Genomic DNA, 27,268 nt, shown 5'->3' with positions numbered 1-27,268 from the left:
TTTATTTTATCTTCTTCTTTATGTGATTCACTTTTTAATTTTTATTGTCTTTTCTTAGTTATTTGTCACTTATTTTAACTGTATAATATTTTGAACTAAATTAATAACTTTACTACATTATATTCGTGAAATATATAATATGTGAGGATTTTTTTTAAAATTATTCTTATACTTTTTTATATGTAATCAAACTTTCTAGTTTTTATTACTTTATTTTTCAATATATTTATGTCGGCTATTTGTATAATATAATCAATGAAAATGAAAAGTCTAATTTAAATATTTCACATGCGATTTTTTAAATAACTAAAATAATTTCAAAAATATATATTTTATATGAATTATATATATATATATATATATATATATATATATATATTTGTATTTCACCTTTTAATTCTCATTATATTTTCCTTTTAAATTATTTATGTCACTAATTTTATTTTCGTAATATTTTGATGTAAATTGATAAATTTACTATATTAGACTCGTAATATATATAATATGTGAGGGTTTTATAGTTATTCTCTTGCTTTTTATATGTAATCACTTTTTTAGTTTTTTATTACTCTATTTTTCAATGTATTTAAAGTATTTTGTTTTGAAATTATTTTAGTTTTTTGGAAAAATCAGAATTTCAATTAAACACTTAATTTTCATTAATTATAGTATACAAATACATATGTTTACATAAATATGGGTTATTCAAATAAGAAATTTAAAATAATATATATTAATATGAAATATTTTAGAATTAACAATTATTTAAAATATCAAAATATTAATTAGAAGATAGTACAAACAAAGGATAACATAAGGAACATATTACAGATGTGAGAAAAAGCTGGTAACTAGGTTAGTGGCAGACAACATATTAAATACTCGGTCCACCTCAAGCTGCCACATCATTCTGTAATTATTTTCTGTACCGCTTTCTGTGTCCGTAGCATTTCTCTGATAAAAATCTGGTATTTATCTTTTTTTACCAACAATTTTCTACGAGTAGTGCTAGGTGCACATAATTGTGTACATAAAATTTGTACATAATGATGTGGCAAGTGATGTGGTGGGTTTTAATTGGGGTGGTTGGTGTAAATGCAGGGGGCCATCCAATTAAAATCCACCACATAACATTATGTACATGTTTTTGTACACAATTATGTGCACCAAGCATTTCCATTTTCTACCCGTGTCCACCGGTCATTTTCCACTTTTCCAATTGTCCTTTTTTTTAGGTTTTTCTATGAATGATTTGTGATTCACTTTCTAGCACATTTTTTTCTTCGTCTCCATGATAGTAGATGGTAGAAAATAAATAACTTATGCCCATATCCAAACCCAAACGTGCAATATTTGCACTATTTTGGCGATCTTTTTTGTCGAAGGAAACCATTAAGTTTTCTTACCCTCCTGAATGTCAAACAAATTCATAATTTCACTACTATCAAGTATTTGTGGTACGGATAGACTTTGTGTGATGCATTAAATTTTTTTCCTTAATTATAAGGTGCTTAAATGATTTTTTTTAAAAAAAAATTGCACTTTTGTTTCTTATAGAGTTATGTTCAGTAAATAGGACAATCTCAAAAACAGTTTAATTCCAATTTGATTAAAAAATATGATGATAAATTTAAATAACTACTTTTATGGGGTGGCTTATAAAATTGTGCTAACTTATAACCAAGGTTGTAAAATTAAAAATTCAGGTTAACTAACTTTATTTCTTGAGCACTCTGAAAATCAAAAAGCAATTTCTGAAAAACTAGTTACTGAATTTCAACTGAAATGGTTCCAATTTCTCTCTATCTAGTCTCGGCCAAAATCTTGAGTTTATAATATTAAGTGTAAATTTAAAAAAATAATTATTTTTTAACTTCGAAACTAGTAGGACTTGAACACTGCCATGTATATCTTAGTACTCTTGTGCAGGTAATTACTGTCATGTCCGGGAAAAACTTCATATCAAATATCAAAGTCCAAAGCAGTGGTGGTAGACTTTTTGGCATGAAGAGGTTAGAGTAATTGGCAAACACACGGCAATATAAGTAAGAAAATAAAGATATATCTATCTCCCCTATCATCATAGCTTTTCAACAGTGCCACTCCCATAGGATCATATGTAAACCACAATCTATGGCTATAGCCACTTGATTGCTTTGCTTTTATCCTCCAATCGGGTTTTGTCTTTAAAGAATGCCCACTCCAAGACTCCACCCTCTTCACTGTCTCTGTCTCTCTATAAATACCTCCTCTCAACATTTTCAGACAGGAGAAAGAAGATGAAATACACATAGAGCCTACAGAGTGAGGAGGCCTTGATGGAGAAGCAGGGCACGTGCAAGGTTGAAGTTGAGAGCAACACTGTCTTTGCACGTGCTCCCCTTCCCCAACATGGCTTTCTACACTTGAGTCTTGATACTTGCTTCTTCTCAGTTATGGTCATATATCTAGGTCAGTCTGTAAATTACTCTACAAGCAGTACGTTTTTTTAAGTATTACATAAATGATTATCCATAGGTTTGTGTGCGGAGAGAACGAAAGACAGAAGGAAGAAGATTTACACAAGGGGTACAGTGTGTCTCTTGGTATGTTTTCTACTTGATTACTCTAATTTTTGTCTAATATTAATACTTTCAGCAGCAGCATCCATGACCATGAGTGTGCTTCAGCTTTATTATCTACGTACGTAATTTTGTGAAAGACAGATCCTCAGTTGCAGGATCTCTTAGTTAACCCATACAACTACAAGTGTGCTCTTTATATAATTCTTGAATGCAATATAATGAAGGTACAATATGTACAGTACTTGAGCAATCTCGAAGTACTGCACCGCTCATCCTCGTTTTTTAGTCATTTGACCTAATTTCACTAATCATTTTCTAAAATGCCCAAGCTGAGCCGTTCGTGAACAAAATTCGAACTCATCTCGTTAAATAAGCCCGGTTCTGTGTGTTTACTAAAAAAACTGGTCCAAGACATGAAACTTCATATAGCTAGTAAACGAATCCAAGCAGCTTTTTATCTACTTGTCTCGAGCACAACTCGTTTGGTTCGAAATCTTCTCGAGCTTAGACTCGTTTAACTCGCCCTGGACGCAAATTTGTATTTATTTCAAAATTTGATACATTTTACCAATTTCAAACCATTATAGTTGACATGAAAGATTAAATGAGAGACATTAGATGATAAGAAGAGTAAATCTTACTTGAGAGAGTGCAACTCTCAAGTGTAAATATATGATTATTAGACACTAGTTTCGATGTAATTTGTAATTTTATAAATTATATTTCATGAATCGGATTGGTTGAATAAAAAATATGTTAGAATTGTTTAGGAGTCGAGTGTGTATGTTAGGTCATTATGATAGTTTGACGGATTGGGATGTAATTTGTAAAATTTTATATTAATTTTTAAAAATGAGGATTGGTAGACTAAATAGAATTATTTATGAGCAACTCAATTTTGTTAAACTCAACTCGACTTTAGTTGAATAATTTTTTCCAAAATACAAACACATGTTCATTCAGCTTGTTTATTAACAATAAAATCTTGAACATCATTTTAAAATTTAAACTAGTCTAGCTCAATTCAATTCAGACAAAAATCGTTTTGATTTACACGTCTGCTGTAGGATTACACTAGAGGACGTAATCCTAAGTTTGAAAATTAAAAGAGACAAACAGTCGTTAATGCGTTACATGAGTCGCAACGAAAACTTTGAGGTGAAATATTTGTGAGTTTGACCGAAGATTATTCAATTCCGTCGAATGCAGTACGAAACTACAAGTGGAAAGATTATGATAACCTGATTAACCTTGTATATATCTAATGACAGGTCTTAATTTGATTGATTTTGTCGTTTTATATTGCTAAGTGGGTTTTTTGTGCAGACTTTGTTGAGATTAGTATGGTAGGAGCTAGTACAACAGTCTAATCAATTTTTAATAATCACAGTTTTGATCCTTCCTGCAATGCATGATTATAATTAAATGTCGGTCTAATCAATTTAACAGAGTCGTAGTCTGTCAGATAACTAATTGTAAGCTGTTATGAGCAATGACAGGCACACAATGACGTCAATTCCATGTCTTTATTTCATAATTCTTTAGGGATAAGTTCTATTGAGACCATGTTTTCATTGGAGACTTGGAGACCACTTATGTACTGCAACTAAAATACTGCAACTAAAATACTGCATAAAAACATTGCAAAACGTATTATTTTTCGAATCATGTTCTATAAAGATCATTATTTTATTGACAATCTTGCAAATTTTATACATTTGGCAAATAAAACATAAAAACAATATTATTTTACAAAACCATGTTTAGTGTGCAGAACATTTGTTGATCTTGCTGAACATATATGTTCCGCTTGTTTAGCATAAATAATTTTCAACATTTTCAATGAAATAGTGATAAATGTACTTCGCAAAACAATAGATTTGGTAGTGTTTTAATCGCAGAATATAAGTGGTCTCCAAGGTCTCCGATGAAAACGTGGTCTCCATAGAACTTTTCTCTAATTGTTTATTATCTATTTTATTTTAAGTTTTGATTTTTTAAATTGCACTGCTGTTTTATATATATATATATATATATATATATATATATATATATAAAATAAGCGTAAAAATAATAATTTAGTTATTTGAATACTATCATAAAAAAATACGAATCTTTATATATTATTGTCTGATAAACTGTTAAAATTACATCACAATAAAAGATATTGATGCATAATATTTAAATGTAAAATAAATAAAATTTATACGCTAATACTCCTTCCGTCTCTAAAAACTTTTCCCATTTGAAATGTCGGGACTGTTCATAACATGAGACAAATTACTAATTTACATATTATCTATAAGACTAAATATAGTCATGAGTGACCTTATTGGATTCGTATTTGTGAGTATCTTAATACGGTGAAATTTTTATATTTGATACTAATACAAAATTAAATATATTAATGATCAAAAGTGTGTGTTAACAAGCGTGACAAAAAGAAATATGAAAAGTATTAAGAAACGGAGGGAGTACCAAATAGGAGTACATTTTGTAAATAAAATATGTTCCTTATTTTTTTATTAACTAAACAAATTAGAGGTAAATTTGTAAAAATCAGAATAGAAGTATGTTTTATCAAATTCAAATAGGAGTAAGTTTTGTAATCTGAATATGACTTTTATTTTTTTATATGTTTAACATGTCAACGTATAAATACGAATCGTTAAATTTTATTATTCAATAAACAATTTTATTCATAATATATATACTCCTTGTGTCCCTCTTAGTCGTTTACACATGAAAAAGACACGGAGATCAATATAGTCTATTTAATAATCCACTTAACAGCAACACAATAGAGTAATCATACGGAAAGCACAGGAAGGAGGGTGATAAAACCCGCGATGTCAAAATTTGTGCGACCACACATATTTTTTATAATAGTTTTTCTCTAGTGTGCGCTCATGCACACATGCTAAGCGCAGAATTTTACAAATTTTGGAGATTTTAATTGGATCTCATATCTTAATAATGGTGGACTCCCCTGCAAATACAACAACCACACCAACCTCCCAAACATATCAAATTCCGCGCTTAGCATGTGTTCATGGCACACATTAGACAAACCCTTTTTATAATGTTAAAATGTTGTTATTTTAGGTAATGCAAAGAAATGTAAGGCATGGTTCAAAATAGAAACAGTAAATAAATGAGGGGGACAGATGAGGTAATATTTAATTATGAAAATAATTTATAGTTTCAATTATCTAATTAATCACGTCATCTAGACTCTAGAGAGAGTCAGAGAGATGGGGAAAAAGAGTTGGCGAAAGAAGTCTTTCCAGCTGCTTTATGTTTGCTTTTGTACACCCCGCAGCCCGGATCTTTGCAACTAAAATATTGCTCAATATAACTCTTTAAAAGTGTTGGTTAAGATGAATACTCCTACCGTTTTAAAATATAAGTCGCTTGACTTTTTTACAGATATTTTAAAATTTTTTGACCGCATGGTTAAAATTATTATTTTTGAAATTTTCTTTTTTAAATAATAATATCAATCATATATTTTTATTCAAATTTTTTTTTGAGGAATTATAATTTTTAGCATGCGGTCAAAGAACTTAGAAACGCGTGCAAAAAAGTCAAACGACTTATATTTCAAAACAGCGGGAGTACAAAATATCGTTCGATGTATAAGTTTTTGTGCTCCATTGAGATTGGCTATAACAATAGATAATTTGAAATCTTGTTACATGTCTGAGAACATCCTCAAGAAAACCATTAGCAATAAGTATACTAATCTCTTGAAACCTCTAATAAAATTTTACATCATCTATTATAAATAAATAATTTATATTTTCAATATAATTTTGTAACAATAATAAAATATCAATTTTAAAAAATAACTAATCAATATAATTAATCCCAGTTGAGTACAATATATTGGTTACAGATCCAATGTAATTGACCAATTTAACTCACGGTTGGACATCATCCGAGCCATCTCTTGAGCGACGACGGGGGAAAATGCCATGATGGTATCAATTTGGATTTCTTGAATAAGATTTATTGATTTCTTGAAGACATTTATTGATTTAATACGGTGAAGTTTTTATATTTAATACTAATACGAAATGAAAGATATATTAACGATCAAAAATGTGTGTTGGCAAACGTGCAAAACACAAACAGGAAAAGTATTTAGAGACGGAGGGAGTATTATCTATTTTATTTTAAGTTTTAATTTTTTATATTGCACTGCTATTATATATTTATATATAATAAGCGTAAAAATAATAATTTAGTTATTTGAATACTATCATAAAAAAATACGAATCTTTATATATTATTGTCTGATAAACTGTTAAAATTACATCACATAAAAGATATTGATATATAATATTTAAATGTAAAATAAAATTTATACACTAATACTTCTTCCGTCTCTAAAAACTTTTCTCATTTGAAATGTCGGGACTGTTCATAACATGAGACAAATTACTAATTTACATCTGATCAATAAGACTAAATATAGTCATGAGTGATCTTGTTGGATTCGTATTTGTGAGTACTTTAATACGGTGAAATTTTTATATTTGATACTAATACGAAATTAAAGATATTAATGATCAAAAGTGTGTGTTGACAAGCGTGACAAAAAAAAACATGAAAAGTATTAAGAGACAGAGGGAATACCAAATACGAGTACATTTTATAAACAGAATATGTTCCTTATTTTTTTATTAACTAAACAAATTAGAGGTAAATTTTGTAAAAATCAGAATAGAAGTATGTTTTATCAAATTCAAATAGGAGTAAGTTTTGTAATCTGAATATGATTTTTATTTTTTATATGTTTAACATGTCAACGTATAAATACGAATCGTTAAATCTTATTATTCAATAAATAATTTTATTCATAATATATATACTCCTTGTGTACTCTTAGTTGTTGACACATGAAAGAAACACGAAGACCAATACAGTTTATTTAATAATCCACTTAATAGCAACACAATAGAGTAATTATACGGAAAGCACATGAAGGAGGGTGATAAAACCTTGCAATGTCAGAATTTGTGGGACCACACATATTTTTATAATGTTAAAATGCTGTTATTTTAGGTAATGAAAAAAATGAAAAGGACGGTTCAAAATAAAAACGATAAATAAGTGAGGGGACAGATGAAGTAATATTTAATTATAAAAATAATTTATAGTTTCAATTATCTAATCAATCACGTCATCTAGACTCTAGAGAGAGTCAGAGAGATGGGGGAAAAGAGTTGGCGAAAGAAGTCTTTCCAGCTGCTTTATGTTTGCTTTTGTATGCCCCGCAGCCCGGATCTTTGCACCTAAAATATTGCTCAATCTATAACTCTTCAAAAGTGTTTGTTAGGATGATATAAAATACTCCCACCATTTTAAAATAATAGTCGCTTTGATTTTGTGCACGTATTTTGAGATGCAAAAAAACATACTTTTACATATTATTTTTGAAATTTTTTTTGTCTGAATAAAAATAGAGATGTTAAACTTTTATTCAGAAAAAGAAAATTTCAAAAATAATATGTAAAAATATGGTTTTTTTAAACCTAAAAATACGTGCACAAAGTCAATGCGACTATTATTTTGGAATGGAGGGAGTATCGCTCAATGTATAAATTTTTGTTCTCCATTGAGATTGGCTATAACAATAGATAATTTGAAATCTTGTTACATGTATGAGAACATCCCCAAGAAAACCATTAGCAATAAGTATAGTAATCTCTTGAAACCTCTAATAAAATTTCACATCATCTATTATAAATAAATGATTTATTTGTTCAATATAATTTTGTAACAATAATAAAATATCAATTTTAAAAAATAGCTAATCAATATAATTAATCCCAGTTGAGGACAATATATTGGTTACAGATCCAATGTAATTGACCAATTTAACTCACGGTTGGACATCATCCGAGCCATCTCTTGAGCGACGACGGGGGAAAATGCCATGATGGTATCAATTTGGATTTCTTGAATAAGATTTATTGATTTTTTTCAAGACATTTTTCTCACCTCCTTCCGTTAATGGTATTAACGAGAATCAAACAGTATGAACCACTGGTTCTAATTTGTAAACCCCTGCTGTTTTATTAAAAGCTAACAAGGAAGATAAAATAGCTCATCACCTGAAGTATGAGGATTTGTGGTGCAGAAGGTCTGCAACTGAGATCAAATATGAAGCTGGAATAACAAAGAGTAAAATGCTAACTCAAGAACATTTTCTAATCTCAAATTCAGAAACAAAATGTTCAACTCCTCCTGATTGATAGATAAAGATTCAGAAACAAAATGTTCAACTCCTGGAAGATAAAACAAACCAACCACATCTAGCAGTGGGATTGAGCTAACAAGTAACAACTAAAAATCTCCATCGATATACTAGATAGAATACAAGAGCTGGAAAATCAGAACCACTAACCTCCTAACATCTAAATTTATTAGTGCATAACAAGAAAAGTTGCAAATTAATAACAATCTAAAGAAGGTAACATGTTAGTGATGAGCCAAGTCGCCAGAAACATATTTGTTTGTTGTGTCGGATGAACACCATCCCAGTTCAGGTGATTATTTGGATCAGGGCACACCGGAACACCCGGGTCACCACACATTTTTCCAAACCCCACATTATATTTACCGCCAATTCCACAACAAGCCTTTTGCAATGATTTAAAACCTACCAACAAAACAAAATTTAAACCTCAGAATAGAATCACATACAGATATTTAACCGAAAAATGGACCTCAGGTCACCCTCAAGTAGTTTCCACAGTTTGAAGAATTTTTGATTAAAAACAGAGGACATGTTATAAAAATACAGAAAATTCTCTTAACATCAGAAAGCTATAAACTTACCTAGATCTTTCGCATGTGTGTAAACCCACAGATAGGCATTGTAGTAATCTCCATATACTATAGTCGTGTACGGGGCTTCTTCTTGCAACTGATCTAGTGCATCTTTTAGCTTCGTATTGTGGTACATGGAAAGTTCATTGTACTCCTTCAAGCAACCATGCTCATCAAACGTCGAGTTTTTGGTTTGGAAAAGAGTTAGGTAAATCGGTAAACAGCCTACTGGGAAATTCCCAGGTACAATCAACTTCCGTGCCCCACGACTAATTAGTCTCTGACACAACACAAGCACAAAATTTAACAGAATAATTACAAACCAAAACAAAAGAAGCTCTTATGTTTTCTTAATGAACTCACCCTTGTACCATTTATTATGGTGTCTACCACCTCCTGTGACACAGTGGCTTTAATTTCTTTGATAGTTTTCCTCGCCATCAGAGCATAATTGTAGTCATTTCCCCCCGTCTCTCCCACCATGAACAAAGAATTCTTAAGCTTATCACCGCAATCTGCACAACGTGACAATCAAATATATACCAGAACACAATTAATCAATCAGACAATATTCATCGAACCAAAGTGACAAAACCTGCATCGCCTTTGCAAAATTTGGCAAGATATTCGTCCATCCATCTAACTTGGACATCGAGAGAATGAGTAGTCGTGATATTCCCAGGAATGTGTTGGGCTTCCAATTTCTCAACTGAAGTTGCAGTTGAACCAGCTACCGCGAAATTGACTCCAGAGTCAAAATTGGCCTTTTTGTCATTGAACGGATTCAACAACGAAAGACCAGCCGCCCATGCTGCAAAATCAGAAAACTAAACATCATACCTATCTCAAATTACACAACAATATAGTGATTTGTATTTTTTTTAATTACCAATGTAGTCGATCATGAGTAAACCATTTGAGTTGCGACCAGTAGGTCTCCCAAAGAAAGTTTCACCATAGGGCAGTCTATTTGAAGCTTCCTTTTTGTGATTCTCAATAACGATATTTCCAGTATCAGACATGGAATCTCCGAACTGATAAATCTTTTCGAACTGACAATTTCGGAACATGAACAATGAGGCATCCACGTACATTCTCCGGGCTTGCTGGCTTATGAATGTTGCATTCGATAAAGATAATGAAGAAACAAGCATAAGCAAGTAAAAAATCGACAATTTCTTTGTGGAAGCCATTCTTGATAATTATAAAGAACAGGCACTTAAATCTGTATCTTACTATATTTGTAGTTACAAGATTAATAGCAAAGGGAAATTTGGGAGAGCTGAAATATAGTTAACGAGATAGAATTTAGTAAGATATAGGATTATCTTGAAATGTGAGCACATATAACTGATCTCCTGTTTTCATGGCAGAATAGTGATCAAACCTTTTGGGAAGCAACTTAATTAGTTATATAAAACCGTGTGGGATGATATCACTGAACAAACGAATTTCCGGTTTAAACATAAAAAGCTTGTTATTGATCCTGTTAACTGGTTACGATGATCTATGCATAGAATCTTAAAATTTAATATACATTTTTCTTTCTTTTTACATATTGTAACGGTATTTGACCTGCTCAAAGATCAGAGAATATTTATCATTATAAATTATGTTTAGCTTAGCTAATATAATTATAGAGAAATTTCTCATAAATTGTGTTGAAAAATTATGAAAAAATAACAACAACAATAATAATAAAATAAATTATTAATATTTATGCACAATTTTTTATTTTAAATATGAAAATATTATATTGTATAAGAGTACAAAATTCTAACATAGCTTGAAAATATAATTTACAATAAATTATCACCGTACTTCATATTCATTTTTAATATAGTGGTGGGACTTTCAAATTCGTATTTTAGTGGCCAGATTTTGATTTTGCTTTTTAAAAATGTGGCTTCCGTTAACATAATCAGGTTTCAAACGAAGTTTCAAACGAGTGATTGCGGATTTAAGCTAGTTTTTGGACTACATGATCAATACAATACAATATATCAAAGTCAATTATGCAATTTAAAATCTAATTATGTTAACCCAAGTCAGTCTTTAAAAACTAGACATTAAAATGTAAATTTGAAATCCTGACCACTACTTTGAAAATCGCAATGACTATGCAATTTACTCTTTATCTTATTACTGTCATAAGTCCTGATACCAAACAATTGCATGAATTTACATAACACATGGAAGCCAAAGCTTAATTACACAAATTCAGAAGAAACATTTTTCATTGTCCAGAAGAAACGAAAAACAAATTCTCCTGGCCTTCTCTGCAAACTCCTAGAAGCAACAACTATTTATTCAGGAGCCTGGGAACCTACAATCTCCTCCCAGCTCTCCATCCTAATCGTATTAAAATAAGCCAACTACTAATTAATCCTAATCAAAACTACAAGAGGTGGATAATTAATCGGGCAATCCAGCATTGGTAACAAGTCTCTAATGAGCCATGAAGACAAATACTTGTTAGCTTCTTGTGTTGGATGAACTCCATCCCAGTTTAAGTGTGCATCTGGATTCGAACACACTGAAATTTTCTTAGTGTACCTCTAACATAGCATAGCTGGTGTTGGTGGATTTTAAACAATACACATTTCTAGCTCGCATGGGGAGAAACTAAGGTCCATCATATAAAATGTATAAGATCAACAGAGTGGTGTGGATTCCCTGCAGGGTCTTGTTTTCCAGTAGTGACCGCTCTGAAAATTCCACAGACAGCAAGCAAAGGACCCGGTTTTGAAACGATCACACCCGTCAAATACATGAACTGCAGATATAGTCTCCACATCATTAAGAGCCTCATCTTCAATCATATTTTTCTCACCGTTCCCTGCCTCCCCTGCTGGCTGAAATATCACAACTACTATCCCCTACAAATTTATCATACAAGTACCCACAATATTCAGTAAATAATAGATGTGCTATATAATTAATGGCGTTCCTGTATAGAATAGTATAAACTATTTGTCGATTAATTTTATAGGGGCAAGTATTTATAAGAAGAATCACCATAAACTTTGATTATTATATGTCTAACACGCACAAAATATGACTACCGAAATTAGTTAACTTCATCTAATAAACGAGATAACATAAACACACATTAAGTGTTGTTGCGCGTATTATAAACCTTCAAATGCTTCTCCCGGGTTTTTAAAATTTTAGCTGCCCCCAGGACCATTGTGAGCATGCATTTTTCCAGCAACTTTGCTCTTCTGCTCCCATTCAACAGCCTCCTATAAAACTGGAAGCAGAGAGAAGAAGGCATGCAGAATTGAAGGCTAAGAGGGATTCTGAAGCAAAATACAGAGCATTAGAAGTTCTCTCACAATAATGTCAGGTACAGAAATTGCAGAAATTGGCCAGTGAAAGAGGCCCTTTCTTTTGCAGAAATTGCACTGCGATGTGTCGAGATTAAACAGAAAGAGAATTTGGAAGTAATAACATGTCAGACTTAATGTCAGACTTAAATTCTGCAGACTCAAGTTCATAAGTTATGAGAAGTGATGAATAAGCCCCCGAGTTGCTCACCACAAACTGACAAACAGAGCAGATGCATTATGAATGTTAGAGCTTCTTGTGTTTCAACATTTGTCTGCTCAATCAAGGTTTGAATCAAAGTCACACCACGTCACTAGCAAGTATACTTAAAGGTGTTTGAGGTTTTCGATGTTATCTGGGATTTGCATCCTTGTCTACTGCAATCAAAACTAAATGATTCTCTAATATTAAAGTCTAGGGACCCTAGGCAGCACATATGTCCAGCAAGAAAGCACAGAATAAGGCCTGCTAACAAACAATTGCATGAATTTAATCACACATAACACATGGAAGCGAAAGCTTATTTACACAAATTCAGAGGAAACATTTTTCATTGTCCAGAAGAAACAAAAAACAAATTCTCCTGGCCTTCTCTGCAAACTCCTAGAAGCAACAACTATTTATTCATGAGCCTAGGAACCTACAATCTACTCCCCAGCTCTCCATCCTAATCAAATTAAAATAATCCAACTACTAATTAATCCTAATCAAAACTACAAGAGGTGGGTAATTAATCAAGATGAAGGGCAATCCAGCTTTGGTAACATGTCTTTAATAAGCCATGATGACAAATACTTGTTTGCTTTTTGTGTTGGATGAACTCCATCCCAGTTTAAGTGTCCATCTGGATTCGAACACACTGAAACTCCTCGTGATCCACAAAATTTTGCAAATCCTCCGACATGGTATTTCCCCCCAGCTCCGCAACAAGCTATCAGCAATGAATCTTCATCAAAACCTGTTATTGACAATTCAAACTAGTAATGTAGACTCGTATTACTCAATGATAAGAAAATAATTATAGTTCAAATTATTGGTAGGCAAACCTAGAGCTGGAGCATGATCAATAAGCCATTCAAATGCATTATAAAGGTCCCCATATATTATTTTGACGCCTGGGCGCTCAGCTCTCAACCGACTAATTCCATTTTGCAAATGCCTGTTGTAATGAATGGCTAGGTGGTTTAGCCTCCTCAGGCAATGATTTTTGTCATGTGCAGCGCCTTTGGTTCCATACATTGCTAGATAAACCGGCAAACAACCAATTGGAAGGTTTCCTGGAATCACAATCGTCCGTGCCCCAAACTTGATAATTTGCTGATAATGCAGCCAATGAAACCAAAATTCCATCAGCCACTAACCTTAACAAGAACCTGTGAACATATATATTGTTCAAAATTTACCCTGGTCGCGTTCATTATGGTTTCCACAACGGCTGGAAAGAGGGCCTTAATTTCTTTATCCGACTTTCTATTCAACAGAGCAGCATTCACGTCATTTCCTCCGGTCTCTCCCATCATAAACAAGGCCATTTTGAGCTTGGATTCACAATCTGTACACCAAATCCAAATATAACAAACATTTATTACTGCAAATCAATTTCTTTATCAAGGATAAGTAACATTTTCAAGAAAATAAAATGAAAACCTCGTCCAGGCATGCAATAAGTCGCGAGAAAATCAGACATCCAATCGATCTGCACTTGGAGAGAACTATTACTAGTCTTATCATTTACAGTAATATTTCTCTTGGCCAGATCTTCCACTGACATTGCAGTAGAGCTGGCCACAGCAAAATTTATTCCATGTTTAAAATGTGCATTTCGATTCATATACGGATGCAGATACGGAAGTCCTGCTGCCTTTGCTGTCAGCTCAACAAACAAAACATTATGTTACATCTCAAATATATCAAATTAACTTAAAATCGAAAAAAATACATATAAACATTAAGTTTATACCAATGTAGTCGATCATAAGGAGACCGTTTGAGCACCGGCCGGTGGGCTTGGAGAAATTAGACATGAAACCATAAGGCAGCTTGGCCGAAATGATGTTGGGAACCTCAATGGCTATATTTCCCGTGTCCGAAAGAGAATCTCCGAACTGAAATATCTTATTAAATCTGCAATTCTTCAAGAGATTCACCGAGGCATCACTCACTTGTGCATGACAAGCTACAGAAAATGAAGTTAGAGTCATCATCAAGACGAAGAAAAATGCTTTAGCCATATTTCTCAGTATGATTCTGTTCACTGCAGATGATATGTCAGATATAGTCCAAATATCATGCATCAGTAAGTTAACTGAAAGCCTCGAATATAGGATATCTAACTGAATTATCCTCTTAACTTTTAATGAGTCCTTATAAGTCAATTCAAGCTGTAGCAGTTTGTTAAGTAACTCCTTTGCCCCGTTAAACAGGAAGTTTTAGAAGAAAAAAGTTTGTTCCAAAATAAATCATTCAAAAAAACCAGTAACATGCCCACGCACACCGTATATTCACAAAATTAAAAAACAGAGAATGTTAGAATATAATATACTCCTCCGTCTCCCAGAGTTATATACATTGGGTGACGGGAACGCGGCACGGACTTTAATGCTCCTATAATTTTATAGTTCAATAACATATTTTCAAGATTTTTTTTTTCTGAATAAAAGTTTGAATGTTATATTTTTGTTCAGAAAAAAAAAATTTTAAAAAAAAGTTATAGAACTATATTTTACAAAAATATTGAAGTGCATATCGAGCAGTGAAAAAAAACGTATAAAATTAAATGGGACAAAGGGAGTAATTAATATCAGAACTACATTAGAGTACAATATAATTACTATCAAAGCTTGAGTGTAACTATTAAATTAATTAAGTTTTGTTCACGTATAGCCGCCGTCTCTTTTATCTGAGAGGCTTTCATCGGTGGAAAGCCCCAATTTTGTCTTCTTTTATTACTATTAGTTAATCTCTTGTTTTGTTCAATAAGTATTCAATTTATTTAGGTTTTGTTTGGTCTCTCCATCTGTGAGAGTTTGATTTTTGTTTGGGTTTTGTGTGTTCATCATGTCTGTGAGGTTTTGTTTGGATTACAGATCTGCGGGATTTTCATGATGTTGATTCAGTGATAAAGGTTTGTTCGTATGGTGATGCATTTATGATCGATTGCTCAAAACAATATTAGGAGTATTACAACATGTGCATATCTTTTCAAAAAATCGCTTGGTTGTCTATCTTGGAAGGAAGGATTCAACGGCGATATGATTGTGCATTTGTTCAATTTCGATTATATGTGTAGATGCTGTATGGTTTTTCATTATTCAATTTTCTCCTTTTTTCAAAAAAAAAAAGTTTTGTTCACGTAATTTATAATTGTGCCATATTTTCTTTTTTGACAAAATTAATTGTGCCATTTCAATTACCAGTACTTACCAGTGTTGTAAAAAGCGGGAATCGGACTTAGTCGGTGAAGGCACCGTCTAGCGATTAATCGGATAATCGGAGATTAATCGGAGTGATTAATCGGATCATTAATCGTAATCAATTTAATATTATTTTTTAAATAATATATATTAATATAATTATATATAGTATAAATTTATAGTCATATAAAATCAAAAGATTAATGATTTTTTATAACACAGAACATGCCTTTATATGTATATACAAGTCCAGTCATCTCATGTATAAACTTGAATTTGATTGAATCTGCGAAGGAAGATATTGCAAATTTATGTAATTAGAGTTTAAAGTTAATATTGAAAGAGTGAAAGGTAATAAAACAACTTTAATTTATGTGTTTTGTCATTTCCGTGCCTTTTGTTTTATTTAAAATTAAATTTTAGAATTTTAAGATTTTTTTACTTTTATTTTTAATTTTTTTAAATTCACCGATTTTTGACCGACTTTTTCCGATTAATCCCGACTTTTGACCGATTAATCCCGATTTTCAGAAAAAATGATTTTTTCACCGATTAACGCTTAATCGAGACGGTGGCCGACCGAACAGCGATTAATCGGCGATTAATCGACTTTTAGAACACTGGTACTTACTTAAAAAGAAAACATTACATAATTCTTTATCTTTTCTAAAAATTACATACTTATTATTGTAAGATAAAAAACTAAACATCCTCTAAGAGCAACCCCAATGGTGTTACTTATCTTCGACCCCTAAAATATAACAAAATAATGATTACCTAAAATATAAGTAAGCAAAAACTTGTTTTACTCCAATGGTATTCTCTATAATCATCCCTATATTTGAAAAAAAAAATATTTTATTAAAACTTTTACTATGGTGGGGTAGATAAAAAAAGGAGGGAAAATAAAAAATGAAAGAAAATGAGAGAGAAAGAGATGAGTTGGAAGAAATAGGGGCTCACTTTTGAGTCGGGATCCTCTGTCCCCTCTTTGTGTCTCCCTATGTGTCCCCTCTTTCTTATTGGTTATCTCTCTTGTTATTGCAGAATACAAATAAATTACAAGTATTCAACTGAGTTATTTTCTGTGAACTCTGAGATAAAATCTTTTGTAACTGCAGGCTTAATTTATTTCTTCTCAATGTAGACCTCAATTTCATATATTCTCAATCATCTTTTTTTGTTGCATTAAATATTAACTCCATGATGTATAGTTTGGTTTATCAAAAAAAATGTACCAGTGAATTTCCTTCATATACCAATTTAATTTTATTAGATTAAATATTATATAAATAACATCTCAATTTTTTAATATAATTTAAGTCATAAAGAAAGTTTTTCTTTTGCTTTCAAATTTAATAATATTAAAGTTTACAAAATTTTAATTAATTATTTAATATAGAAAAACCTAAACATAAAATTACTGCATAGTATTATATTTATATCATGTAAAAAATATTTTTAGTTGATTATGTACTATATGGAAAAGATAATGTAAATAAAGTATATTTTTGCTTTTAAATTTAATAATATTAAAATTTTCAAAATTTTAATTAATTATTTCATGTAGAAAACATAAAAATAAAGTTACTATATAATATTATATTTATATCATGTAAAAAATATTTTTAGTTGATTATGTACTATATGAAAAAGATATTTAAATAATTGAGATATATTTCTATAGATTTGAAAAAGTTTATATAATAAGCTCCGTGAGAAAATAAATAAGAATTATAGAATTATAGATCACGTGATAAGTAAAACAACTGGCCAATAAAAAAGAGGGGACACGTAGGGAGACACAAAGAGGGGACAGAGGATCCAAACTCCTCACTTTTCTATCCCAAAAGAAGGGGTTTTGTTTTCTCTCACCTAAAAATTTTAAATTTTAGGTAAGGAGAGGATGGTTGGAGTGAAGAATTTTAGGTGTTCCCTTGGAGTTGCTCTAAACATTATTTCTTAGAAAAGTTGCATACTCATTTCTTAAAAAATTACATAAATATGTCCTATTTTGTCAAAACAAATCTTTACTTTTGTAAAATAAGTTTTGCCACTCAATATCATTCCCATTTATATTCCATTAAATTTTAACCTAAACCTAATTATGCCTTCAGAATATATATTAACCTCTCAGTTGTTACCAGTTACGACACCTATACCAGAATATCCAGGCCTTTCTTCAAGTAAAACATGCAACACAGTGATATGTACCAAGTTCCATCAACCAAAATATATGCATCACCAAATGCAAACACAAGTTGTCCTGACTTTATGCTCATCCTATAGCCCATTGACTCAAATGGTGCGAGAAAATTGCGAACTTCCTCACTAATCCGATATCAACAAAGCTCCAAAAGCTATTTTCCCAATTAAATAAAGAAGTTACCGGCTTAGAAAAAAAAATGTCTCAGAACAATTTCATCATTAAGCTGACAATCAAGGTGCAAACTGCAAAGTCTAAAGTTTTAGGTAAATGTAATATATACTTGGGACTTGGGAGCACCAAGTGCTTATGAAGATCTAAGGTCAAAATTTGTAAATTTGTTTTACCAAACAAATGACCTTATTCTCTTTATCTCAAACAGAAACCAGCAAAAGCCATATTCCGCAGACCACATGTGGCAGCCAAGATGGATCGTTTCTAGGGCCACTAAGTCACAGTGTCTGCAGAATATAACAGACAACAAACTTCAAGACATATCATTGCTCAAGACACAGATTGTTGAGTTTAAAGTCATAGCAATGATACTTTTAATCAACTGAACCAAACAGATTAGAACAAGTCTATGATCGGTGTTGAGATGGCAGCCTCTCAGATCCATGCCTCTGCCGAAAACTGGTGGGCCTGATGCTAGCATCAGGACCTCCTGGAACCTGATGGATAGGCCCCCAAATAGGATCCCTCTCAGCTTGACTCGACAGGAAGGAGGGATACTGTTCTCTTTCCCATGCATGGAACCGACTGGACATAGAATTTTCTGCTTCTGTATAACTTCTTCCTGCTGATGAACTTGAGGGAAAGAAGTAGAAGCCGCTGGCCTGCTCAGATGATGAAGCAACTGGACCACCTTGTGCCATGTTCCTGCGACCACTGGATCTTCGAGTGGCAGGCATGACTGGAGTGCGTACACCTTGTGAATGGGCAGGAGGATGCTGAAAATATGCCTGGAGAGCTTGTGCACGTTCCCGGGCCCGAGCAGCACTGCCAGGGTATGGAGGAAGCATTGAGGGGGCAACTGAGCTCCCGGCCCTAGCATTAGAACTACACAATCATGAGAAAAGTTAACATTCTAAATGTGCAGCTAAAGAAATAGAACAATACTAAGCAACATGTTTAAAGTAGCTAACACAGTTCTTCAAATATGTCTAACAATTTACGCACAAACAGGCAGCTTGATAAGATATTAACTTTATAACCATATTCATCTGTGCGCAATATAATGTGTGTGTGTGGGTGGGTGTGTCTAGCCAAAAAAAACTCATAATCTTCCAATCAGGTTCTTCTATTGTTTCTCCTTTCAACTTAGAATGTAGACTTCAGTGAATTGAAAAATGAAACTCCTAAAGAATTCTTTAGCCTTTAGATACAATAGAACCTGTCTTTAATTAATAGAATCCACAGATCAGAATTGCTTCCAAAATAGGTGGTTATTTTGTTGCCTATCATCAGAAAACATTAACAGCAGCATTTGTTTTCCAATTATTGAATAGAGGAAATGGAAACATTAGAAATCTAAATCTAGCACCACATGCGTGATGCAACTCTATAAGGTGGTTAAGCTTACCCATGGCCAACAGCAAATGGATGGACAAAAGATCCTGATCTTGAAATATCAGAACTGTTCCTTGCTGCCCTTTGAGTCATTGATGGTAACGAGGACTGCTCCGGAGGACCAGTAACACGACTGCTTACTGTTGGGAAGAGGGATGAGTGCTGCTCCCAACTATGATAATGGCCATCCATAGATGGAAAAGCATAAGAGGTGGGTACTTCACTTGTAGCTGATTGGCTGTTCCAGTGACTGCTGAAACTAGAAGCATCAGAAACACTTCCGCTGGAATTGGAAGATGAGGGAGGAAATGGTCCAAAGTAAGCAACATATGGGCAGGGATGAGAAGCAGATGATACAGCTGTATGTTCAGCAAATAAAGCATGTTGTCCGAGAAGATCATGATCTAACAAGAAACAGGATTGCAATTAAAAAAGGCCGCAGAGAATATTACAAGTTACAAAGGAGTAAACTAACTTACAGGCAGCAGACGAGAGTTCACTATCTCTGCAAAAAGAGAAAACATAACATGTTAGTAACATTTAATGATTTGAAAAACAGATAAAGTATTTTTAGAAACAGGTAAATTACCATTTGAAAAAAAAAAACAATTTACAAATGCTAGCTCAATCAACCAACTCTTTTAACTTCAAACAAGATATATGTGATTTCAGGAAACTATTCTCCTCGCACACACTGTGCCCTACTAATTTATTTCAAAGGACAATTATATTTACATACATACATACATACATACATACATACATACATATATATATATATATATATATATATATAGAGAGAGAGAGAGAGAGAGAGAGAGTGTGTTACTCCAGTGAGAACCCTTAAAATGAGAACCATGTCGAAACATAGCACATATGATATGGATATTGATCGTTGGGAGATGAATAAAAATTCAGTGAAGTCGGATTTTGAAAAATGTTTACTGATTGACGGGGAAAAATCAAATTAAAAACGGAAGGGAATCTGTGGATCATGTGTGGGAGGGTACAGGTTCATTGTGTGTGGTGAGTACTAGGGGGGCCATTAGATTAGATTAATCTAATGGCTTAAATTAGTTCTCATTTCTCACAGAGATATGGGGTTCTCATTTGAGCACCTGCCTATATATAATTAGTTAATTAATTTGCAAGTATTCATATGATAAGATAACGACAGAAAGAAAGAAGATATACGATGAGAAGTTGGGAGATTCGATTTCCATTATAAATCCAAACCACAAGTATTGTCTGAGGGTAAGGTGTCTGCTGACCTTACCACTACTCCAGTGAGCACAGGTGATGTTCTGTGGAAACCTCAGCTCCATATTTAAACATGCATATACATAATCTATCCTAAAGTATAATACAAACCATAGTTACATAGGACGCGGTTCGATACGAAACGAGGTACGAATTCGGATACGTGGAACATTGCTTTGATTGTTTCCGGTACGAGGGAACGTTTGGGTACGAAGGAACGTATGGGTACGAGATATCACATACGAATATAAATTTTTGATATAATTTGACATTAATAACTAGTAACTGAAATTAGAAGACAACTTGGCACTTAAACTTTAATGATTGCGTTAACCAGTAATTGAAATTAGAGTCAATTGAAGTAAATAGGAACGGTCTTATCATGATTTTAAATTCATATTATATTGTATTATCAACATGTTATATTATATCACAGAAGTAAAATATATATAAACATATATTAAATTTTAATATAATAATGTATTAAAAGTTATTGACTTTAATATTGTTGATTTTTCTAAATATTTTAGTGGCAGATTATATACATAATTTGGTTTTTGTGTTTAAAAAACCATTAAATATGACATACATACATTCATGTTAACGGGCTTTGAGAAAAAGAGATTTTGGGCCTGCAAGCCCACATTTAAGTGAATTCCACGCATAACCCTAATCATTCTAACAACTTAAAAATTCAGCAGCCGCGTGCGTATACACAACAGATATATACAGTCCTCCTCTTCATCTCTTTCTTCTTCCTCCTTTAATCATCTCTTTCTTCTTCTTTCTTTAATCAGTATGTTGTACAGTACAACATGAAGTAACACCGTGGATTTTTTGTTTCGTCGGAATTAGATGTCGTCTCGCCGGAGTTTGTGTAGATCGCCGAAATTGACGAACCAAACACGAATTAGGGCGATCTGGGACGGAAACGACCCGTGTTCCGAGTCGGACGAACCGGTTCGGGATACGTGGCAGCGTACCCGTTTCCGTGCAACTATGATACAAACAGAAGGTAGGTGTGGCGTAATAACCGTCGCAATGTTGTGGTTAAGGGAACAATTACCAACCCCCCCCCCCCCCCCCCTCTTCCTCTCTCTTGTCCTAACCCGCTCTCAATCCCCAATCGCACACCCCTAAACATGGAGACTCTCAATCCCTACATGAAACTGCTACCATAATTTGATATCCCCGGAAATTCCATCTCTTATCAGAATTCAGAGTTCATGTCCTCTGAGATATTTAAGGCCTCCCTGTCGAGCATCAGCAGCTCATCTCACATCCTCCATGGTCTGACTCCCTAGACTGTACCACCGTTGTCATTTGTCTTTCTGAGGACATAACTGAACCTCTTCAATCTTCCCTCTGTTACTTTATCTGAAATAGATGCGACTTTCAACTTTGTCCGGGATATAAATGCATGGTTTTTTCTTTAAGCATAGAATAAAGGTGTGATTAAGATATACTGATATACCAAAATGTCGTCACCATGATGGCAGCATTTGACATTCTATATATAAATTTAAACATGGAACCTTAATCAAGAATTATACAAGACAGCATCAGTAGTCAGGTTGTTTTAGCAAACTCAGAGATTGTTTGGTTGCAAATTCTTATACTCAGGAAGTTCAAATACCTAGGAAATACATTTTTACTAAGTCGTGTTTGGTTAAGAAGAATAAGGGAAGTGGAAGTTCCAATACCCTCACGACATGGGAGTTGGTAAGTCATTTGCTCACCACCCTTTTTTTTCTTTTTTCATTTTTTTTTTGTGGGGGGTGGGGTGGGGTGGGGGGGTTATATGCCAAACAAATACTTTTTTACAAGTACCTAAATTAACAACTTCCATAACTGATTACCTATTGCAAACCAGACTAGCAGCCAGATGTAGTTTAATTGTTATAGACTTATAGTATATACTGATACATATTTGATGTGAGTTTAGTTGATTTGGATGACGAAAATTTTGTTAAATTCAGACATATCGCACTTGATATTTCACATGTGTTCCAATAAAAGCCAAATGAGGTTTTTATTCCATCACATGGGAGAAGAACATGTCTATATATTTAAAACCAATGGAGCTAATGCATGGTACACAAAGAGTACAAGGGTGATGTGAGAGCACAAACCATTCCAGAGTTCAGAAAAATAAAGTCGCAAATATAAACTAGAGCTTAAACCCACATATCGAGGAAGGGGATAGATGATCGCTGCTAATTTCTACTTATATGAGCTAGAATCCTTATCCTATAAATGTTGACAGTAAACAACTCAACTGGCATATATGCTGGATGATAATTATATCTGTAAGTCGTTGAACTCTGTCAGGCAAAAATTGATACCAAACCCCATGTAAAATCATTGAGCTATATAGCCCGTTAGTGGAATGGGCAGAAACCAAGTTATTTGTTAATATTGCAAGTATAGAGGGTTAAGGTGCGGCGGGGGGATGAACAACTGGGGCCTAAACAACTTGAAAATGGAAATGAGATCGCGACAAAGTAAAGCAGAACAGTCCACAATATTAAGATGTTCTTACTCAAAGGATGACGGAAACCGCGTTAACCCGCTAAAAGGACACCAGTGAACTCCAAACGACTGCATAAAATGATCAACAGAAAGATGTTGTGGTTAACAAGATTTTGTAGCTTCATTAATATTATAGTACAAGATGCAACAGGTGACAATAATTGCCCATCACTTGAAAATTTAAGAGCATTGCTGCAGGGCTGAGTGCAACATATAAAAGGTTCGCAAAAGCCTTAACAGAATCATCAAATCAAAGAACATGTCAATACATAAGATACAGATCATGAATAGCAAACAAATAGGAAGAAATTTAAAACATAACCACCAATTAGCTTAACTGCTAATTAGGGTTTCCTGAATCCACCAAGTAAATCACACAATATTCTGATGCAATCAGAGAAAAATTGTTTGGTATGAAGTATGAACATAATTAACCAATTTGAAACAAATGAAACAGATTGTTAATCAAAGTGCAAGGCATTATTATTATTTTGGAACTAATGATCTTTATTAATTTATATTTCCAGAACGACAAATATTATTAATGTACGAAACAGAAATCCAACACACTGAATCTAAAAAGGGAAGGGGATGGGAGAACAGCAAAAGGGCTAAAATTCTACCTGCATCAATAGTACATCAAAAAAAAGTGCTTCAAATATAACCCCAAAAGAATATTACAAATACATCAGGTCTAATGGAGGCAAGTGCCTGTGGATATTCTCACCATTTCAGAGTAGCTGATATCATACAGATCCTCATCATGAACCCAGTCTTCCATGTTAAATTCAGCATAAGGACGAGAACCATTTGAGTAAAGCCATTGACCCTTTTCAATTTTTCGACAGTTGGGACATTGCATAGCCCCCTTCACGTTGAATGCAGAGCCAATACAATCTGCAAGAAACAATGAACACAATCTTTTCAGCACCACAATTAACAAGCAAGGAAGTATCTAGTATGTAAATTTTAAAAGATCAAGACATGAGTTTTTAATCTAGAACAATGTATCCAACCACAATATTAAAGGCAGATGGTTTTCTAGGAATAAAATAGAAATTTCCAGGTTGCAGGCAACACTAAGTTTACATACGCCCCTATGCGGCACAATTTCATCTGATTGGTAGTAAAATAAAATAATATACACAAAGTAGGGTTGTTTAAGTGTTAACACTACAAATTTTTAACGATTACACCTATTTACTCTGTTTCCATCGATTGAATGATCCTTGAGATTAAGGCACTATTATCTATTTCTCGAGTCTCAACTAAAATCTCCTCTAGAACGAATCACATCTCTGACCATCCCTTTAAATTGACAAAAACTCCAACCTAGAAATTACTGCTAACCGAATAATCAACATTTACTAGTTACAGAATTCCCACTTCTACACATGTAATTTCATTTCACAACATACAAAAAGCACCACAACACTTGATCAAGTAACACAAAATTAACACAATCCAATCAAAACAAAAAATCAAAATCGCATCAAATCAAATAAAATCAAATACAGAATTAAAATAATATAATAAAATTGTCATAATTAAATTCAAAATGAGATCTCGAGAGATACCGAGATGGAAGTGATGGCCGCAATGAAGCTTGGCCCAGGATCGATCCCCATTGTCGGCGACAATTTCGAGGCAAATCGAACAAGAAACCGCGGACGAAGCTTTTCCACCTCCATCACCATCATCAATAAGATCCAGATCTCCAATTCCCATAATTATATAATTAAATTAAATTATATAATTATAGATGAAATTCTCCGAAATTATAATAATTAAATTAGAGCATAAATTAAGGGGAGATAGAGCGAAGCAAGGGGTCTGAAATCTAGGGGAGGTGTAAGAAAATATATAGATACAAAGTGTGTGTGTATCGGTGGATGAGGAAGATGAGAATAACAAGGAAAACTGTAGAGGCAGCCTAGCTAGTAGCCTTTTATTTTCATTTTATTATTGTTGTTTTTCAGCTGCTTTTCTTTTCTTTTCTTTTTCTGTTTCGGCCTATTTGTGGCCGTCAGATTGGAACGGGGTCTTACTAATTTGGTAATAAATCATGATTCATACGTACGGTTCAGATTTTGGGATTATATTTGTTTACTTAATTCATTTCGGGTTCGGGATATTGTTGACGTGCTTTGAAAGGAAACTCCCCCGTTCCAATCTTTGCAGCCGGCAGCAGCCATGGATTGGGTCGTTTCGGGTGTAGAAGTATTATTCCTGGTCTTATCCAGTTATCACCGAATTATATTTTCCAATGAGTTTGGCTGTTCTACGTATAGATACATATATTTATTTCGTTTTAATTGGTGCAGTTTTTGTATATAAAAAATATATGTTAAGCACTAAATTTGATTTATTTAGCTCGTTTTGATTGGTGTAGCTTCTGCATACAGAGAACTGAGAAGATCCATCATTATTAATCATTATTAATAGGTAACAGATAGTAGTCAATCAAAAAGAGTTAAATACATCTTCTTAAGAATTTGGAAAAATCATCATTTTCTAAAAAAAATTATATAATATATTTAATAATATAATTTTAAATTAAATTATATTAATATAATATATATATATATATAATATTCTTTTAATTTTACATAATATTTTAAACACCTCTTTAAATTAACACTAAATAAACTTTAAATATAAAACTAGATTTATAATTATTCATTTTCATTCATTATAATATGAAACAATTTAATCAATAAAATGATGGGAATTATTTTATCATTACTATTTTTATAATATTAATATATATATAAATATTATATTTAATATGAAAATCGGGGAATTATGAAGCGGATCATATACAAACTAATTCTTAACTCCAAACTAAAAACAAGTTTCAAACCCACTATTTTAACTACATCAATTACTCGTTTATACCGCGTTAATCACTGTTTTATACGATAAAATCAACAATTTTTATCCATTATAATTAAGAAAATCTACTTATGTTAGTGATTGGTGATCGCAATTGGATTTACTGAACCGGTTTTTTGGATTTGAATATGCATTTACTTGAAATTTTTGGAGTTGAATTTGGATATCAGGTACACCGATCCGAAACCTAATATGATTTCATCTCTCCTAGGACTCCATGTCGCGTGTTTGATTTCAAGTGTTTGCAATATTTATAATTATAAATATTTTCGGATTTAGGATATCCAATTTAAAAAATTTCGGGTTCGGGTATACCCAAATCCGATCTGAAATCTATTGGATCGGGTTCGGGTATTCATTTTGGGATATTTTTCAGGGTTAAGATCGAGTTTGGGTATGAATAAAATTTCGGGTTTGTACATCAGAGTATTGAAGTACCAATTACAATTTTTTATTTTAATCATACATAAAATCTTTGATTATATAAATTTATATATAATTTCTCATTAGTAAGTAGTTTTAAACATAATTATCAATTAATCATTAATATTATTCAACTTTAACAAGCATTAAGATTATTGTTTGTCAAAAAAAAAGATTATTGTTTAGCTTATTAGTTATATTATAGAATATAGTGTCCTACGATTTATTAAAATAAT

The 27,268-nt window shown here is 32.6% G+C and overlaps 3 protein-coding genes across 4 annotated transcripts; all 3 read right to left on the bottom strand.

Annotated features, from left to right (window-relative positions):
* Window positions 1-8,757: 8,757 nt before the first annotated feature.
* LOC108198220 (acetylajmalan esterase) lies at window positions 8,758-10,722 on the bottom strand. Its single transcript, XM_017365986.2, has 5 exons — window positions 10,294-10,722; window positions 10,000-10,215; window positions 9,768-9,919; window positions 9,414-9,684; window positions 8,758-9,234 (listed from the first exon to the last, which is right to left on the bottom strand). The coding sequence occupies exons 1-5, from the start codon at window positions 10,595-10,597 to the stop codon at window positions 9,026-9,028; spliced, it is 1,152 nt and encodes a 383-aa protein (XP_017221475.1). The 5' UTR covers window positions 10,598-10,722; the 3' UTR covers window positions 8,758-9,025.
* A 2,521-nt stretch (window positions 10,723-13,243) lies between these two features.
* Window positions 13,244-15,046, bottom strand: LOC108199037 (acetylajmalan esterase). Its single transcript, XM_017366800.2, has 5 exons — window positions 14,695-15,046; window positions 14,382-14,600; window positions 14,138-14,286; window positions 13,781-14,051; window positions 13,244-13,692 (listed from the first exon to the last, which is right to left on the bottom strand). Exons 1-5 carry the CDS (start codon window positions 15,026-15,028, stop codon window positions 13,469-13,471), a joined length of 1,197 nt encoding a protein of 398 aa, XP_017222289.2. The 5' UTR covers window positions 15,029-15,046; the 3' UTR covers window positions 13,244-13,468.
* A 3,494-nt stretch (window positions 15,047-18,540) lies between these two features.
* Window positions 18,541-25,705, bottom strand: LOC108204746 (E3 ubiquitin-protein ligase RFI2). Of its 2 annotated transcripts, none has more exons than XM_017374329.2 (6): window positions 25,292-25,705; window positions 24,442-24,611; window positions 23,725-23,783; window positions 20,402-20,427; window positions 19,936-20,326; window positions 18,541-19,412 (listed from the first exon to the last, which is right to left on the bottom strand). In XM_017374329.2, exons 1-6 carry the CDS (start codon window positions 25,440-25,442, stop codon window positions 18,935-18,937), a joined length of 1,275 nt encoding a protein of 424 aa, XP_017229818.1. In that variant the 5' UTR covers window positions 25,443-25,705; the 3' UTR covers window positions 18,541-18,934. The 2 variants fall into 2 exon arrangements, with proteins under 2 accessions (XP_017229818.1, XP_017229819.1); XM_017374330.2 differs by having other exon boundaries at window positions 18,683-19,400; window positions 25,292-25,681.
* Between the last annotated feature and the right edge of the window lie 1,563 nt (window positions 25,706-27,268).

The sequence above is a fragment of the Daucus carota genome, chromosome 1, assembly GCF_001625215.2.
Source record: "Daucus carota subsp. sativus chromosome 1, DH1 v3.0, whole genome shotgun sequence".
Classification (NCBI taxonomy): Eukaryota; Viridiplantae; Streptophyta; class Magnoliopsida; order Apiales; family Apiaceae; genus Daucus; species Daucus carota.
This window is presented reverse-complemented; position numbering and strand designations above follow the sequence as displayed.

Excerpts from the sequence above, each read along its gene's own strand:
- LOC108198220 (XM_017365986.2), bottom strand. The coding sequence starts at position 10,597 with ATGGCTTCCACAAAGAAATTGTCGATTTTTTACTTGCTTATGCTTGTT. Across the intron at positions 9,920-9,999 it reads ATTTTGCAAAGGCGATGCAG|ATTGCGGTGATAAGCTTAAG; the intron begins GTTTTGTCACTT and ends CACGTTGTGCAG. Across the intron at positions 9,685-9,767 it reads CCATAATAAATGGTACAAGG|AGACTAATTAGTCGTGGGGC; the intron begins GTGAGTTCATTA and ends GTGTTGTGTCAG.
- LOC108199037 (XM_017366800.2), bottom strand. The coding sequence starts at position 15,028 with ATGCATGATATTTGGACTATATCTGACATATCATCTGCAGTGAACAGA. Across the intron at positions 14,052-14,137 it reads CCATAATGAACGCGACCAGG|CAAATTATCAAGTTTGGGGC; the intron begins GTAAATTTTGAA and ends CTGCATTATCAG. Across the intron at positions 13,693-13,780 it reads TGATCATGCTCCAGCTCTAG|GTTTTGATGAAGATTCATTG; the intron begins GTTTGCCTACCA and ends TGTCAATAACAG.
- LOC108204746 (XM_017374329.2), bottom strand. The coding sequence starts at position 25,442 with ATGGGAATTGGAGATCTGGATCTTATTGATGATGGTGATGGAGGTGGA. Across the intron at positions 20,327-20,401 it reads TGAACTCTCGTCTGCTGCCT|ATCATGATCTTCTCGGACAA; the intron begins GTAAGTTAGTTT and ends GTTTCTTGTTAG. Across the intron at positions 19,413-19,935 it reads CCATTTGCTGTTGGCCATGG|TTCTAATGCTAGGGCCGGGA; the intron begins GTAAGCTTAACC and ends ATGATTGTGTAG.